Source organism: Thunnus albacares, chromosome 3, assembly GCF_914725855.1.
Source record: "Thunnus albacares chromosome 3, fThuAlb1.1, whole genome shotgun sequence".
Taxonomy (NCBI): domain Eukaryota; kingdom Metazoa; phylum Chordata; class Actinopteri; order Scombriformes; family Scombridae; genus Thunnus; species Thunnus albacares.
Genome location: NC_058108.1, coordinates 35,526,731 through 35,544,843, shown reverse-complemented (window position 1 = coordinate 35,544,843; position 18,113 = coordinate 35,526,731). Strand labels below are relative to the sequence as shown.

Sequence of the window (18,113 nt, the reverse complement as noted above, 5' to 3'; positions counted from 1 at the left end):
AGAAGCACAGCTGGAAATTGTATTTTGGGATTTGTATGTATCTGTGTGTGAAGTCACTGGTGACAGTTTACTGTAGGAGCCACTCACCAACACACACACACACACACACACACACACACACACACACACACACTTATAAACACAGATTTATACACACACAGGGCGGAAGCAGCTTCATGCCAGCAGCTCAGACGTCTTTTAATGCTTTTGAATTTTCATTCAAATCCCACCCCAAAAAGCTGCAAACAACACTCTGCTTTCACGAACTTTTTGGTGCACAAACAGCCACAGCTCTGCATGTTACCCACCTGAACAACACTGTCAAAAGTACCGGAAGAGCTTCAGAAACAAACCGGGGACAACACGGAAAAACCTCAGAGCCGCACAGACTAACGTTACCGGGGGGACTCAGTTTTGGGGGGACAAAGTGGAGTTAAAAGCGTTTAGAGCCGCTGTGGTGTCATCCTCCTGCTGTTAGCTCCGGTAGCTGACAGCCAGCCTAGCTTGCTGCAGCGCGGACACACCGCCTTTCTACAGCGTAGTGACGTAACGGCTAACTGTTTTAAATGAGAGCGGTGATTGGTCTAGAAAGCCTGTCAATCAGACGGAGCTGCCCTCATGTCCCGCCCCCTTCAGGATCATCTCACCTGTAGACTCAAACAAGCTATTCTATTTTTAATACAACGTAAACAACTCGTATTACTCGTGTTTTTATAACTTTAAATGCATTTTATTCACATTTCATCGCCTTTTACACCATTTTCATTCAGTTTTATTTATATTTAATTTATTTTAGTTTATATTGCAGACAAATTTGACTTCATTCTCAGTTATTTTTATAGTAAATGCAGCTGTTTTTTCTTAAATTCTTAGTTTTGCAACTTCATTGTCCTTCTCATTAAAAGTTGGGGAACGTAACTAAGTACATTTACTCTAGTCTGTACTGAAGTACAATTTTAAGATACTTGTACTTCAGTATTTCTATTTTTTGCTACTTTTTTACTTTTACTCCACACCATCAGATTGACATTTTCATTATCAACTAATCTGTTGATTATTTTCTTGATCAACTGATTCGTTGTTTCGTCTATAAAATGTCAAAAAAAAAATGGTGAAAAATCTCAGTCACTGTTTCCCAAAACTCAAGATGATCCTTGAATGTTTTGTTAATCCAAAAATATTCAGTTTACTGTCAGAGAGGATTAAAGAAACCAGAACATTCAGAGAATTTGGACATTTTTTCCTTGAAAATGACTCAAAACAATTAATCAGTTGTCAAAACAGTTGGCGAATTATTCAATAGTTGGCGATTAATCAAATTAATCGTTGCAGCTCAAGAAATTTCCTACTTTTTACTACATTTATTTCACAGCTATAGTTACGAGCTGCTTTTCAGATCAATATTTTATATGTAAAACATGTGATCAGTTTATAGAAGATGGATTTTCATAGCTGAGATTACACAACAGTGTAAGTTCTTCCAGCTTTACCTTGAAAACATTAAAACACGTCAATGAATCTGTATTATATGTATATGTATTATTTATTATATGTATGTATATGTATTATATATTCCAATAATATATATTTGATAAATGTAACACTGTAACACTAAATGAGGCCATTTTGCTTGATTAATACTTTTACCTTTGATACATTAAGTACATTTTGACACCAAAACTTATAATTCAAAATTTTTCAGGACTTTTACTTGTAAAGGAGATTTTTTTCATTATGTTAATGCTACTTTTACTTAAATAAAATGTCTCAGTGCTTCTTCCACAGCTGGTTATTACTCTGCAGGCCAAATGAACCTTTTACATCAAAGGAGAACAACGTATATTGAAAAATATATACATAGATATCGGTACTAAAACTAGATTTTAAGACAGAGACCCTCAATTTATTTATTTCATTTTATATTTATTTAGCATTTCCATCTGTGGTTCCTGGATGGAGGCCAGCAGAGATGTGGAAGTTGCTTATAAGACAACTGGTTCTAACACAGGACCGACCATAGCTGGTATTATAGTTTGGTGGTGCAAATTCACAGTTAATATTATGGAGGATATAGTCACCTGTTATAGTCACTTCTCCAAATATGGGGAGATAAACATAAGAGTTTAGAAATGTAGCTTCTTATAAAGCTCCTGAAATTATGAATAAATAACTGGATGAATGAATGAGGATCAATTAGGTGACCATTCATGTTCAGTTCAGGTCTTTGCTGCCCCCTTGTGGTTCAAATGATTCACTGGAGGACATGATGGAAATCACATAATATACAGTACATGTAGATAGAATAAAGCCTGATAGAAATCAGTCTTTATTAGTTTTCTGATGGGTTTCTATGATGATTATGATTAATTTGACACTGGTGATCCAGATTTCTCTGTTGATATAACAGACCTGAATGATGAAATACTGTCACCTGCTGTTTTATCCCAGAATCAAAAAGTTTTTGGCGATTTACTTCAATCTCTAAATGCTCTGTAATATCTTTTGTTTATTCTGCTTTATTCCATTTTATCTCATGTTTATCTTCTATTTTATTTTACATTTTACAATCCTTTCTGTCTTTTTTTTATATTGCCTTGTGTTCGTTTTGTTTAATCTTATCTTTTTTTGCCACTGAGGATATTAAATGTTTACGTAACTTATTGTTTTGGACACTGTTGAAGGAGTTGAAGGAGTGCTCTGTCTTATCACTGGTGGCTGGAGCGTCATCTGGGGAACTCTGATGGTTCAGGTCTCCTCCTCAGGGTGTGGGAGCAGTTTGGTGAAAGATAAAGACCATGATGTATCAGCTCCCTCCTATAAGGGTCTGGGGGGGTTGACCCAAAGCTGGACCGGCATCAGTTAAAATAAACACTAGTTATGATAAAATAATGTATAAATATATATAGAAAAAACAGTAGTAATGGCAAAAAAGTTAAAATTCATGCTAGTAATTACAAAAGGAAACAATAATCCTGTTGACCCGCTCTGGAGCTCCCTGATGCCCGACTTGATTGTTAGCATTATTATTATTATTATTATTATTGTTGTTGTTGTTATTATTATCACAGCTGAAGACTTTTCTGTTTGCCTTTTACCAAATTTGAGGGTTAATATTTTACACTGCACTGTAACTTTTATTTTCTTGCTTTATGTCTTATTCCCTTTTAGCTTCCTTTTATTTCCAAATTTAACACTTTTTACTTGTTTTTGTACGTCTTTTTACTTGTGTTGCTTTCATATTCTGTTTATGTAAAGCATTTTGAATTGCCTTGTTGTTGAAATGTGCTACAGAAAATAAACTTGCCTTGCCTATTATCATTAGTAGTGGTCTAGTAGTAGCATCGGTGGTCCTACAATAGTAGGATTAGTATAAATATACATTTATTTAGGTTTTTTTTTGCTTTCCCTTATCCACCCTACAAATTTTATTTGTGTTCATCCCAGATTGACTGTGTGGAACAGATACACACACACACACATATATACACATGCGCACATACACTAACATCATGTCAACACATTACGCAACAACTAACGTCACCTTGTTCTATTGTTCCCTGACAAAATGTTTAATCGTCTTCTATCCTTTGTTTTTGTCTTCCTCTTGGTGTTCTGTCAGTGTTTTGTCTTTAGTCTTGCAATAATAATAATAATAATAATAATAATAATAATAATAATAATAATAAAAATAAAATAATTACATAATAACATAACACTTAATAAAAACATGCTTTTGTCTTGCAATAATAATAAAAATAATGATAATAAAAAAGAATAAGTTTACGGAGTTTTCCGACGGAAATTTTAGAAACTGGAAAATGTAGAGCTGAGAAATCTGTCAGTTTTTTACATTTACAGATCAACAAAAAGTTTGTATTTTACTGAAATAAATGAAATCATTTTTACGTTTACTCACCTATTTGCCCTTTTTGTCATATCTACTGTATATTCTTTCACATTTCACATTATAACACTGAATGAAAACATGCAATTCATACTGTATCACATCAAGTTTTTGACTGTAATTTTCACTGTAGAAAAGCACATCTGTGATGACTATTTGACCAGCAGACTTTAATGAGACTAAATAATAATAAAAATCAAAGAGACTTGGTTTTGGTCTGTCATTTTTGTCGTTGTTTTATTGGTGATATCATGTTCCGTTACAGTTTCTGGACAGCTAGTGCGTGTTATCGTCTACCGACAGAGACATTCTCTCAGGAGGCCAGGTTGTGATCATTAAACAGGTTTTCTAAAAAAACCTGAAGAGGTGGCCTGATGACACACACACACTCACACACATACACACACACACAATCACACCGAGAGACACACACACACACACAGAGGAGGTAACACAGACGCCAGTTGGGACGGTTACAAGAGTGGAGGGCTTCGCCTTCACAGCCGCGAGCAGCCGGTCTTCGGGGGATCTAAGTGCTGCTGTTGGCCAGTAGGGGGCACCAGTCACTGGGACAGGAAGTCCAGGGCGGTGTCTCGCTCCTCCACCAGCTCGGCCGCTGTGGCGTCCATCTTGGCCCGAGAGAAGTCGTTGATGGGGAGTCCGTCAACCATTTTCCAGGTCTTGTTCTGAAGGGGGGGGGACGACAGAGAGAGAGGTTATATCTGAAAATGCTTCAAATACGCTCGTCACGTTCTCTCTTCAAATTATAAACACGAAAAAAATCCTCTTTCCTCTCTGAGATCTTCCATTAACATGAGCAAAAAGGATTTTAGATTATTTTACAGTATAAAATCACAGTAAAACCGTAAACAACAAATACATCCATCCATCAGTTGCCTGTCTTTTCAAAGTACAGCGTTATAAAACATGCAGGTTGTTCTTCACTCTGTTCTGGCTGCTGATTGGATGGACTCACCTTGATCTGAATAGGGAAGGAGTAGATGAGGTCCTCTGGGATGCCGTAGGTGTTTCCGGCAGCGTAAACACCCATAGAGATGAACTCGCCCTGTTGACAGGAAGCATAAAAAGACGTCAACGTGTATAAAAAAAAAAACAAAAAACACAACAACACAAAAAAACCTTAAACATCTCCACTAATACATACCGTATTTTCTCTAATAGTGGCCTTTATTTACCTCAACTGCAGAGGGTACCAGGCTTATATTAGAGAGAGGCCTTTATTCCTAATTCCCTCTATTTGATAAGTATATTTGCTCATATTTTAGTACAAAGCCTCCCTGTTTTCTGATCTGCTTCCGTTTGCTCTGTTAATTTTTTGTTACACAAACATTTCAATATAACTTGTGTGAAGTATGACTGGTCAAGTAAAGGAGGGGAAATATGCCCAGTGTCAGTTAAAAACTAAACAAATCTGAGGTACCGTTACGCTGGATATAAACATTAATAGCCAGTTAACAGCACAGTCAAATATCAAATATCAATCAGCTGTCTCTCTAATGTTAGCTCCAAGCTAACTTTCTTCTTCCCACCTCCAGCTAGCCGTGCTCTCCTCTTGTCAGCTAACAGCAGCTCACACTGCTGTTTTTTCCAGTATCTGAGCCTTTTCGGGTCAGTGTCAAAATGTCTTGCAGCTTTCGCTCCTTAATTTTCCTCCACATATTGCAAAACTCTCTTTAAATTTGACGTCAAACTTCCGTCTGGTTGGTGCCATGTTCGCCCTCTACAGTGTTGTGGCATTGGTGGAAAATTTAGTTACTGACACTTTCACAGGTCCTATATGCTACTTCAATTATAGCTACCGCCATCTTGTGGCACTTGTACATTACTACAAACCACAGTCACATTGTAACAGACATGAAGAGGAGGGGGGCAGACGTTTCTTTTCATTTGATAACGTTAAAAGTAAAGTTAGGCTTTGCTGTCGGTTTCTCAACTCATTTTAAAAAAAGATGAGAGAAAAAGAGAGAGAGGGAGCTAGAGAGTGAATGAAGAGATGGAGCTGGTAAGAAAGCAGTGAATCAGATTAATAAAAAAACAATATCTAATTGTTTCACAGCAGTTACTTTCTAGAGCACAAATAAACACACCCACACCCCCCCGCACACCGCTGCACAACCCTGCAGAGGTGCGCAGCGACACGTGATTTGGTCTGAATACGACCTCAATCCATCCTTGTTTTTTCCCTCCCCGGCCTTTATTTGTTCGTGTCGACCACACCCCCGACCGTTATTAGAGAAAATATGATACATAAATATGAGATGGCGTGGAGCAATATTGTAAGAGTTTGAGTTTATGTGTAAGTGCTGAATGATGTTAAATTGAACACCTGAGTTGAAGCTGAATGATCAGAACGTGTTAAAAGGAGTTGAAGCGGTAGTGATGAAAGAAGGTTGAAGTATCTGTTCAAGTTTAAAAACTGAAAGCTGATATCAGTTGAAGCGTCATACGAAGTGAAAACAGAGAAAGGAGTTGAAGTGTCAGCAGACGTGTTGCAGTTGAAGAGTCAGTGTGAAAACACTGAATTAATTGCAGATTTAGGCATCACTAAATTAAAACCAGTTGAACCACACACAGAGATGAGCTGTCACTAAATATTTACACAGCAGGTGTGACTGTTGCCTGACTGACAAAGCTAACGTTGGCTAATATTTGAGCCTTTTAGATTGAAGAGTAAAAGGTAATATGAAATATGGTCGACATGTCTGACCCGACACTTTACATCTCACAGAAAAAACACACTAAACCTCAAAGTACAAAACATTATGCCAATTATGTCAGACTATATTATCAAATAACTCTGATTAGCTTAGCATCACTCATTATAAAACACATATTTCTCCATGTATGCAGATGGAAATAAAACACCTACATTCACTAAGGACTGGCAGCTAACTTTATTTTATCTTTTGGCTCCTAAAATTTATTATTTTTGGAAGTTATGTTACAGTTTGAGATGCTACAGTCACTTCTTCTTGTTTTACACATAACTTACATGTTTACTGAGACATTTCTAAAGTTTTAATGATGTGACCTAGCTAGTGGTTGCTAAGAAGTCAGGAAGGATTTTATGCACAAACTCAGTGATGCATTTATGAACAGCTGCTGCAACTCAGTCCTGGAGATCATTGTTTAAATTTCAAGACTTTTCCAGGTGTTTTTTTCAATTTTTTTCTCCATCTTTTAAAGCCTCTCTGTCCATACTGACCTCCTTGGTGCCGAACCAGATGTCCCTCATGTGGTCGCAGATGGCCTTGGCGGCAGACATGGCACTGGACAGCTTCCTGGCCTTGATGACGGCGGCGCCGCGCAGCTGCACGGTCTGCAGGAGGAAGACGAAGAGGTTTGAAAAGAACCTCAAGGAAAACAAGCAGAGAGATCTAGACAGCATAAATGATCCATTAGCTTAAAAACAAAAAACCCAGATCAGACGAAAAGCGGGCGGCGCTCACCGAGATGAACTCTCCTCTGAGCCAGGCGTCGTCCTTGATGCAGTCGTAGGCGCCCACCTCGCTGCCGCTGAGGTTGACCTTGGCGTGGTGGACGTCGGGGTACTGGGTGGAGGAGTGGTTCCCCCAGATGATGACGTTCTTCACTTTGTCGGAGGACACACCGCAGCGCATCGCCACCTGCAGGAGAGAGACGGAGACGACAGCAGAGTCATTAAGTACTTATTCTAATTATGTGTAAAATAAACAGTTACTGGAATGATGCAACAATCAAATCTCTATGTAATAATTATAATGCAGATAAAAACATAAGTCCTTTCTAATGACTCATTCAGGTCCTACAGATTTTTACAGAAAATTGAAAACAGAATCACATTTTTTCCATATTTATGCTTCTAAAAAGTGTTTAAAATGCTTAAAAATCTGTTTTTTTGCTTTTTGTTTTTAATTTAAGTCTTCAGTAAATTCTCAGATACAGACACTCAGTCTCAAGGTCTGACATCAGTTCTTATATTTTCATCTCTTAACATAAAAATAACATGTTGGTGTTGTTTCTAAAACAGAGACGGAGCCACTGGGGCAACATTTCTGTAACTCTTTCAACACAACATAATTACACGCTGTCAGATTAAGTTAAAAGCCGCCGTAGCGGCCAAACAAGTAACAGAGAGAGAAATAAACAGTTTGTTCTGCCTCTTTTAAAATAACTACTACATTTCTTATAACAATCTTCATCTCTTATACAAGAAAATAAAATTAAACCAGAGAGACGTCTCATGTGAGATCAGAATGTAAAAACTATTTTCCCCTCACAATGCGACCGCAATAAAAACGGTTAAAAACCCTTTTAACAACCACAGTAATAACATGAGCAGCTCTCATTCTCTTTAGATTTTACATTTTCATAACATCTGCATGGATGAATAAATGAATATCCAGCAAAACTCTTTACATACATACAGTGAGTTTATAGGAAAATATTAAAATATGCAGCAGAATTCTCTCTGTGTTAATGTGGAATGATGAAACTGATGCAAACATGTTTTATGGAAGACATGTTCAATAAGGTTTTAAGTCAAAATGTGTTTAAAAATCCATCAGTGATGCAGCCTGTGAAGGAATAAAAAGCTTCTTCCTTTCTATTGCAGCTCTGTCATTATGTAAATTAATGTCACCGACGATATGTCTGATTGACAAAAAGCCTTCACTTGTTCACATGAATAGAGGAACAAACGAGTGTGTGTACCTGGGAGCAGGCTCGGTTGTGGTCCAGTCGGGTCAGGCAGGAGAAGTTCTCTTTGGGGATGGATGGAGCGGACTTGGAGGCGATCAGACAGTTGGTGTTCGCCGGGTTTCCGACAACCAGAACCTGACGGGACGAAAAAAACCAAAAACACCTTCATCAGACTCACAAGTGTCTCTGCTTCATCAACCAAGTCACACAGGTCGAAACATTAATGATAAAACTGAACACACTGACCAGGCTCTTTATTAGGAATACCTGTGCAACCCAATACAACAGCTCTTATACAATATTAAGAACACTTTCCAGTATAAACCACCATCACCACCCAGTATGACCTCAATAATAACCATAAAGTAGAATTATCACCTTTCTGTCAACAGAAACTGTAAATGTATAAGCGTCATAAAAGGAGAATTCATGGCAGAGCTGTTGTTTTAGTATTATTAGTCTCTTTTCTTCATTTGTTTTCACATAAACTCAAGAAAAAAAAAAAGACTTTTCACTGCTGAAATCTGACGTTTTGAAGCCTGAAGGATCATTTTATCGGCTGTTCAGCTTTTTTTGGTGAAATCCATGTTGAAACAAAAAGATTTTTAACCTTCAACTGAAGGTTTTATTTTCTCTGTGCTGAGGGAATTATCATGGGAAAGCAAAGAAAATGCAACAAGATAAAAGTGAAAATGTGTTTTACTAATCTGAAGTCTGTTAAACTTTCAGCAATAAAAACAACATTGATGCATTTTGAGATGTTTTCTACAGTGTTGATTCAAGAAAGCCGAGAACTAGTGAAACAGGCACATAAATACAGTTAATCTGCAGATAAAACGTCCTCGCTGCTGCTGCTGCTCTTCTTCTTCTTTTCACTGATGAAGGACGAACTGATGTTTTAAGGATTCGTCGGCTTCCACAGACAAGACAGAAGATTCATGTCTGTTGTGTTTTCTTTATTTCTTCTTGATGTTTAAATTCTCTACTATTGTAATTCCACCTTCACTTGTCTCAAACGGTCCAAAATGCTGCTGCAACGCTGTTCACCAGCAGGACGACTCACATCTCTACTATTTTAACATCTTTGCACTGGTTGCTCATCTGTTTAGGATTCATTTTAAGGTTCTTGTTATTACATATAGAGCCCTGTATGGATCTTATCCATCCCTACGTCACCAGTAGGTCACTCAGGTTCATCCAACCAGGACCTGCTGGATGTCCCTCGCTCGCCGCTGAACACTAACTCTCTTCCTGTATAAATACGGTCAGCAGTCTCTGTAAAAGCTTTTAAATAACTATTGAAGACTCGTCTTTTTAAATTGGCTTTTGTGTCTTCTTGAGTCGTCTGATTGGTGTGATGTGTAATTTGTTCATGTGTTTCTACTTGTTTTTACTCTATGTATGTTTTTATGGTCTTATTTTTAATTTAATATAATTTATTATTTGATCCATTTCAAACACGATCTGTGTTGTTTTTCATCACCAGATGGTGATAAAAGATAAACTGAGTGAGTAAAAAGTTTAATTTTGACTGTTTTATCAGTAAATTTCAGATCAAGTGTTTATTTCTAAATGTATTTTTCTTCAAATGTGCATTAAAATCTGTTTTCATGACTTTAAAGACGTCACAGGGTCCAACATGAGTCTCTGCATGTGAGGTTTTGATCTTCGGCCTCTGTTGTAGAGACTGAACCTGTTCCGTCACGCTGACGTCGGGTCTCATGGAGGGACTTTGGGTCATTAGGGGTCATTAGGGGCCCCTCCTGCTGCTGCTAGACCTGCACGGTACAGTACACACACACAGGGAGGAACTTTGATCCCTTTAGCTGCCGTACTTTTCCATATTTGAGCTTTACAGAGACGTGAAGCTGCTGTGAGACTTTAACGTGACAGCGGTGAAACTTTCTGCTTTGTTGCAGGAAAATAAAGTTTTGTTAGGAGGAGCTGCGTCAGCACTTTCATTTCCTGGTGTTGACAGACTGCAGCAGTCAGCTAAAGAATGTCTTTCCACCCACCAAACGTCCAACAAAAACAACTCAGAGTCCTGGAGAACGATCCCAAAAACACAGCGAGTCCCTGAATTTAAACCTGTTCTGATCAGATTTTGAGCCTGTCAATAGATAAATAAAATCAATAAATGAGTTAAATTAAAGACTGAAGAGTCACCTTGACGGTCTTCTTGGCGTACTTGTCCAGGGCGGCTCCCTGCGTCTTGAAGATGGCCACGTTGGCCTTCAGCAGGTCCTTCCTCTCCATGCCCTCCTTCCTGGGCATGGAGCCCACCAAGATGGCGGCGTCGATGTCCTTGAAGCCGACCTCCACCTTGTCAGTGGGGATGACCTCTGCGGGGGGAAGGGGGGGGGGTTATTTACTTTATATCATCAGAGATGTTAACTCACAGCGTTAATGTTAAAAGTTAGAAAACAAACAAATCAACAACAACATGAAGTCACATTTAGAGCTGCAGCGATTAGTCGATCATTTAATCATCGTTTTAATCATTTTTGACACAAATATGCTGATAAAATTCACAACTTTTAGCTTCTCGTGTGTGATGAGTTTTAGACTGTTTGGACAAGATGAGACGTTTAAAGACGCTGGGAAATTATAAACAGACAAAACAACTAATCAATTAATCAAGAAAATTATCTGTAGATTAATCAATAGTGAAAATAATCGTTAGTTGCAGCTCTGATCATATATAGCAGAACATTAAGGCTGCAACTAACAATTATGTTCATTAGTGATTAATCTGTTAATTATCAATTAATTGATTAGTTGTTTGGTCGTTTAAGATATTCAGTTTACTGTCACAGACTAAAGAAAACAGAAAATATTCATATTTAAGAAGATATCAGAGAATTTAGATGTTTTTTTTCTTTAAAAAAATGACTCCAATCGATTAATTGATTATCAAAATAGTCTGAGATTAATTTCATAGCTTGCAAAGTGCTTAGTTTGTTCAGATTTAGAGTCTTATTAATTCTTTGAACTGATATTTACTGATTTATATAAAACTTCACTGATTTTAAACTTTGTTTTATTTTGTCAAAGTTCTTGTGAAGCTGAAAATGAAAAACATGTTTATATATTATAGATAATGAAGAAAAGAAACGATCATTTGTATTGATTATTTGTCGCAGCAGATTTTAACTCTTCAGTCTCGTTAGTGGTTTTTTATACGGAAGGTGAAGTCTGTCAATCTTTAAACTGTACAAAGAAAAATCTTATTATTAGTTTAATAATCATTTACTCTGATTCACCAGCAGCCTTTTGAACTGGAGGATATCTTATCTGCTCTCTTCTAAAGGAACATATTGATAAGCTGATAAGTTGCACTGATTTCTTTAAACAACAGCGTTTGTGCACCTCGACCCTCCGTACATGTTTACAGGACTTCCTGTTTTTTCCACTTTTCAGCTGGTCTTTTTTAAATTCTTTCCTCAACCATCAGCTCTTAACTTCAGAATATATATTACAATATATATATATATATATTTCTATTTTATTAAGGCTGCAACTGACGATTATTTTTAATATCGACTGATGTTATTTTCTGGATTAATCGATTAGTTGTTCGGTTTATAAAACGTCACAAAGCAAAAGACGTCGTCCTCAAATTGTCTCGACCAACATTTCACAACTCAAAGATCTTCAGTTTATTATAATAAAGCAGAAAATATTCACAATTAAGAAGCTGGAATCAGAGAAACTGGACATTTTTTAAAGAACAATTATATCAAAATAGTTGGCAACCAGCCAGTTAATCGATTTATTTTATATTATTTATGATTATTGAACTCTTGTGATAGTTTTTTGATTGATTGCACAACAACACGAAGGTAAATTTCTTCTGATTGACATTTTTCCACCTGACATATCAGGTTGTTTCAGAACAAAGCGAGTTTGTCTTCCAGATAAAAAGCTGCTGACGACGACGATGGTGATGATGATGATGATGATGACATGATAAGATGCGTTTGTTGTCTGCTGGTTACAAGTAAACTCGGCTGCTGCTATCAGTCTGGACTTCAGTCAGGGTTCATTGTTGTCCCGCCACACCGCTCTGATTGGCTACTACGAGGCCTCAATAACCAGCCAATCAGAAGCCTTGTTTCAGACCCTCCTTCCTTCCTCCTCCTCCTCCTCCTCCTCCTCCTCCTCCTCCTCCTCCTCCTCCTCCTCCTCCTCCTCCTCACAGCAGCAGCAGCAGCAGCAGCAGCAGCAGCAGAGAGGAGGTTACGAAGGACAATAACACACAAACAGCGTGGGTGTTGGTGCTGCTGGAATGTTCTCCAGATGGGACGAAGCTGCACCAACGTTTCAGCTCATCTGAGTCTCTGAAGGCTGATTACAAGTCAAATAAAGACAAAGAAAAGCATCTGGAGCAGCTGCAACCATTAAATGATCGACAGATAATTAATCAGCAGCTAATTTGATGATTAATTGATCGTTTTGGGTCATTTTCTAAGAAAAAAAAGGCTAAAATCTCTGATTCCAGCTTCTTAAATGTGAATATTTTCTGGTTTCTTGTTGTTTAACTGAATATTTTTTGGGTTCATCAACATGTTAATCAATAATGAAAATAATAGTTAGTATTCAGATCATCATGAGACTCTTAGAATTAAAAGGCTCACTTCACCCAAATAACCAAACACACGTTTTCTCACTTTACTGGTATCAGGTTGTGCAGATGACGTATCTGTCTCTAGACTTTCTGCCTCCACCTCAAAACAATGAAAATTAACAGAATTTACTGAAAAACGTATGTTTCAAAAAATCCAAAAGAAACATATTTTTACATGTGGAACATCCACACGACACACTGATCCACTGAACAAAGGCTGGAAAACCTGACATAGTTTATCATTTTGCACATTTTATGTTTGTTTACATTTTTTCTTGTATATCAGTTTCTCATTGACAGTTGTCTTTATTTCCCAGAGTTCCCCACTTCTAAATAGTCCATGACTATAAAAAGTTGCAGACATGTTTAGTTTTTTTAACCCTGATGAGAATATTGAGTATTTAAGTCTGAAAATCTTAATATTGGAATTAAAAAGCTTAAATATAAAGTCATGTTACTCTTCTGTTCTGAGAATATTTCCTCAGTTTCCAAACGACGAACAGATTCACGGATGTGTTTCCTGTTTTGACGGATTCGCAGGTTCATGTTTGTTCAGCTTTAACTGGGTTATTATTCTCTGAAGTTTCATCTCCATGTTTCAATCCGTCATCACACGACAAACTGGAGCGTTGCTCTAATTACAGTCTGATCTGATCAATATTTATTGATGACCCACATCAGAGACATGACATCACTTCCTTCCTTTGGGACTGAGTGGAAACTTCTTTGAACAGAAACTTTAAGTGATTCACACACACACACACACACACACACACACACACACACACACACACACAGAGCGGCGGCGGCGGCGGCTCACCCCTCAGCAGCGGGAGGGCGCAGTCCTGCAGCTCCATGACGACGCCGTCCAGCACCGGCAGCATGGGGGGGATGTCCAGCAGGACCAAGATGATTGGCTAAAAAAAAACGAGATCAAAACAAATCATTTACAGGAAGTGCTTTAATAAAACAGTCCATACAAGGACCTTTCAATGACTTTCAAGGTCATTCAAACTCATTTAACTCAGTAAAAGTCTGTAAAATTAACAAACGTCACATTTTAAAGTCTTCTAAACCTCCAACACGGTGATCAATCGTCTCCACATCTGTCTTATAAAACTCTTTGACTTTATATCAAATCTTCATGAACGCATCACATTAGCTACATTCTTTTAATTCAATATCTTTGACTGATGATGAAGCAGAACTTTTCCGCATATTTAACACTATGCTACAAGTTAAAAACGTTTCCAGGATTTATATGAATGTCAGGAAAGCTGCTAGAAATGTTTAAACTTTATCTAATTGTGCGAGACGAGGGAGTGAAAACGGACAGAAGTGGAGAAAGAAACAAAATAAAAAGAAGAAATGTAACTCTGTAAAAAAATCTGTGGTTTCTATTCTCACTGTGCTGCATCTTTATAAACTATGATAAGCTGGTCAGGGATCAGGTCTGGATCTGCTTCTTTTCAAGGTTGCTCAAGTCTCAGAATCAAGTTTCTTGTAGTTTGAAACATTCAAGCTGTAAACTATTATCCTGACCAGTCAAATTAATGCAAAAAAAACCTGAAAAAGTGCAGAATTCAGCTTGACTTTACTACTTAGACTGAGTTTCTCTCTACATGAGCAGCTCTGATTGACTTCCAGCATCTCCGTCATGTATTATTCATGGTGCCTCCGTTATATAACAGCCCTGCGCAGCCATCTGCTTCGGGGGGGGGGGGGGGCGGCTGCAGGTTATGTAAGCAGAACTCACCTGGTCCTTCCCGAACACATCTCCCTTAGCGATGCTGTACAGCAGGGAGTAGGCGATCTGACCAGCGGCGCCGGTCACCACAACACGGATTGGTTCAGCCTGGATGAGGAGGGGGGGGGGGGGGAGAGAGAAAGCTGTGATTCAAACACTTCAATGACCTAGATAAATAACGGCGGGAGGAAACGAAGCGGCAGTAACCAGCATTGTTGGGTCTGGACTGGTCGGATCAAGGACACACATTGTGAAGCTCATCGTTAACAGACGGGAGTCCTCGTGTTGAGGCTCCGTCGCTTCGTTAGAGGACTCACCAGCAGCAGAACCTCCTTCATACAGACCAGGTTACACCTGACATCTGACAAACTACAATAAAATCCACCAATTCATCAAGCAGCAGATAAACTTTAACTAACATTCAGCTTTAATTATTGCTATTAAGAAGATCTACCTTCCATATAAACCAAGCTATTAAGTTTAACTTTACTTTATAAATACTTTATTCATCCTAAAGTGGAACTAAAATGCCACAAAATACAAAAACAAAGAAGAAAAAAAGTCAAAAGTAATGACTGTAATTAAACATCTCACATATAAGATATCAAAAAAACATTATGAATACAACAGATGTGATGACTAATGCAACAAAAGTCCAACAAAAATAAATGAAAAACAGCAGATCTGTGTGTATTAAACTGAGATTTATTTATAAGGGTTAGAATTAGCTGAATAAAGCTTTTTATATTTTATAAACTGTTTCGCAAACAAGAAAGCGTTGAGTCGGCAGATTTATGATCAGGGTTTCAAACTGAGGAAGCTCCTGTCATGACCGGTTATCCTGCTTTTATTAAACAACTAAGATTATAGTTGTATAGTTATATATAGTTATTTAAACATTATGGAACTTTTTTCCCTGAAATGTCTGATTGAATATGTTTATATTTATGGGAATGTTTAGTCCTGTTTTTACTTCTATACAGGGAATAAATTTAGCTCCAACTAGCAGCCAAATGCTGGTAAAATATCTAAGCGGCTGATAGATTTGCTTCACTCAACAGCCAAAAATAGAGACGCACTGATACCAATACTAATATCAGATATCGGTCTGATATGGAACCAAATAGCTGGATCAGGTATCAATGATGATGAGCCAATCTGGTATCAGATACCATCATTTTAATAAATAAACATTCAATAAATGTATGTATTTATTTGTTACATTTTGTTTTTACAAAGTTAGGAAAGTTATGTTTAAGTCATTACACATTAAAGAAAGATAACAGTCTCTTCCATACAGTGAGGCATAGAGCTTATTTATTAATACGGGTATTGATCGATATCCAAAGCCCAGGTATTGATATCAGGACTGAAAAAAGTCAGATTGGTGCATCTTCAGCCAAAAAAAAACCCACTGGTAATCTATCGAGTAGCTGATAAAAGTTTAACATTCACTCGTCAGGACAAAAAATAATAAATTTGCAGCCTGTTTTTATGTAATTATCTTATAATATTTCCATTTTATATTCTTTATGTGCATTTTTGTCATTTTATAAATCTGATTTGTATGTGCTGAGATTGTTTACTTGAATGTTTGTTGATAAAAAAAAAAAAAAAAATTAAAAAAAGAAAAAAAATGGGCCGATGCCGCTGACGTCACGCCACAGTCTGCTCTGATTAAAATGGAGGCAGATGAATGAACGTACAGAGGATCAAAAAAGTGTCAAACAGCGGAAACAAACGTGCACTTTCTGACGCAAAAGCTGCTCTTATATCTGCAGGTTTTCGTCTCCGGTCTGCGCCACAAACCGCGTTTGTCAGCTTTGCCCTTGACCCCATAAATCTAAGCTTCACGAATAAAACCCGTAAAAGAAGAACTTTAAAATCACATTGACTGAATCTAAAATGAAATAATGAACGCTGCCGCCCTGTTTTCAATGTCAAAATGCATCGTTTAGCATGCCGGCTCGCCTTTTAAAAGAAGACGACTGCTAGGTTTCGTTTTATCTGCAGCGGATAAAGAGCAGCTTGTGGTCCATCTTACCATTTTGTCCAGCGGTTGGAGGTGTTTCGGGTCGATGCAGCCTGTTCTCCCTGCTCTCAGACGGACTAGACGGAGCGGAGGGGTCACCTCTACCCTTGTACTGCAACGTCAGGCGGCTCGTCCCGCACTCACTGCGGGAATTGTAGTTTTTTTATGCTTTTATGACCCAGCATACTCGTGATAGAAAACACAATTTCCCATAATGCACCGTTCTGCTGAAAACCGCGCCCACCCGCTCCGCATATAGCCGAAGATTTTCTGAAAAGACTGTTTTTAACTGAGCTGCAGGAATCTTTATTTTGGCGACATCTGGTGGACGACAGCGGGACTACACTGCTGGTTCTGCCGAGACGCACTGCCGTGTGTGTGTGTGTGTGTGTGTGTGTGTGTGTGTGTGTGTGTGGTGGAAGTGGTACTCAGATCCTTTACTTTAGTAAAAGTATAGCAATGTAAAAATACTCCATTAAAGGTAAACGTCCTGCATCAAAAATCCTACTTTAGTAAAAGTACATAAGTATTATCAGCTTGATATAGTTAAAGTATGAAAGTAAAAGTACTTGTTTCATCTATCTGACTAATATATTATTATATATAACATCATTAGATTATTAATACTCAGTGGAGGGGAGTACATTTACTCAAGTACTGTATTTAAGTACAATTTTGAGGTACTTGTACTTTACTTGAGTATTTCCATGTGATGCTACTTTATACTTCCACTCCACTACATTTCAGAGGGAAATATTGTACTTTCTACTCCACTACATTTATTTAACAGCTTTAGTTACTTTTCAGATGAAGATTTGACACAATGGATAATATAACAAACTTTTAAAATACAACACATTGTTAAAGATGAAACCAGTGGTTTCCAACTTTTTTTGGCTTTTGACGTCTTACAAAAAGCAGTGTGTAGTCGGGGTCACATTTCACATATCTATGAGTTGTTAACAGCTCCACCAAATAGTGATTTTTCCCTCTAAACTTCTCACATTTCAATAAATGTTCAAATGATCCAATATTTCACCAAAAATCTAAATCAAAAGATATAATTAACAATACAAAACTGCCAGACTATTTAAAACAACAA

The 18,113-nt window shown here is 37.6% G+C and overlaps 2 protein-coding genes across 2 annotated transcripts in view; both read right to left on the bottom strand.

The window, feature by feature from the left end:
- Positions 1–527, bottom strand: part of LOC122974160 (UTP--glucose-1-phosphate uridylyltransferase-like) — a 28,267-nt gene extending 27,740 nt beyond the window's left edge. Inside the window, exon 1 of the mRNA XM_044342115.1 lies at positions 309–527. The gene's annotated coding sequence lies outside the window, so the exon portion shown is untranslated. The remainder of the gene's footprint in view (positions 1–308) is intronic.
- A 3,587-nt stretch (positions 528–4,114) lies between these two features.
- On the bottom strand, positions 4,115–17,155 carry LOC122974127 (malate dehydrogenase, cytoplasmic-like). Its single transcript, XM_044342044.1, has 9 exons — positions 17,024–17,155; positions 14,989–15,087; positions 14,053–14,149; positions 10,772–10,947; positions 8,618–8,740; positions 7,375–7,551; positions 7,131–7,244; positions 4,881–4,970; positions 4,115–4,590 (listed from the first exon to the last, which is right to left on the bottom strand). Exons 1-9 carry the CDS (start codon positions 17,024–17,026, stop codon positions 4,468–4,470), a joined length of 1,002 nt encoding a protein of 333 aa, XP_044197979.1. The 5' UTR covers positions 17,027–17,155; the 3' UTR covers positions 4,115–4,467.
- Between the last annotated feature and the right edge of the window lie 958 nt (positions 17,156–18,113).

What these genes read in the sequence shown, in the direction of transcription:
- LOC122974127 (XM_044342044.1), bottom strand. An exon ending in TCTGGTTCGGCACCAAGGAG is followed by an intron (nt 4,971 to 7,130) that starts GTCAGTATGGAC and finishes TCCTGTCAACAG; the next exon opens with GGCGAGTTCATCTCTATGGG. An exon ending in CCTTCCCTATTCAGATCAAG is followed by an intron (nt 4,591 to 4,880) that starts GTGAGTCCATCC and finishes CCCCCCCTTCAG; the next exon opens with AACAAGACCTGGAAAATGGT.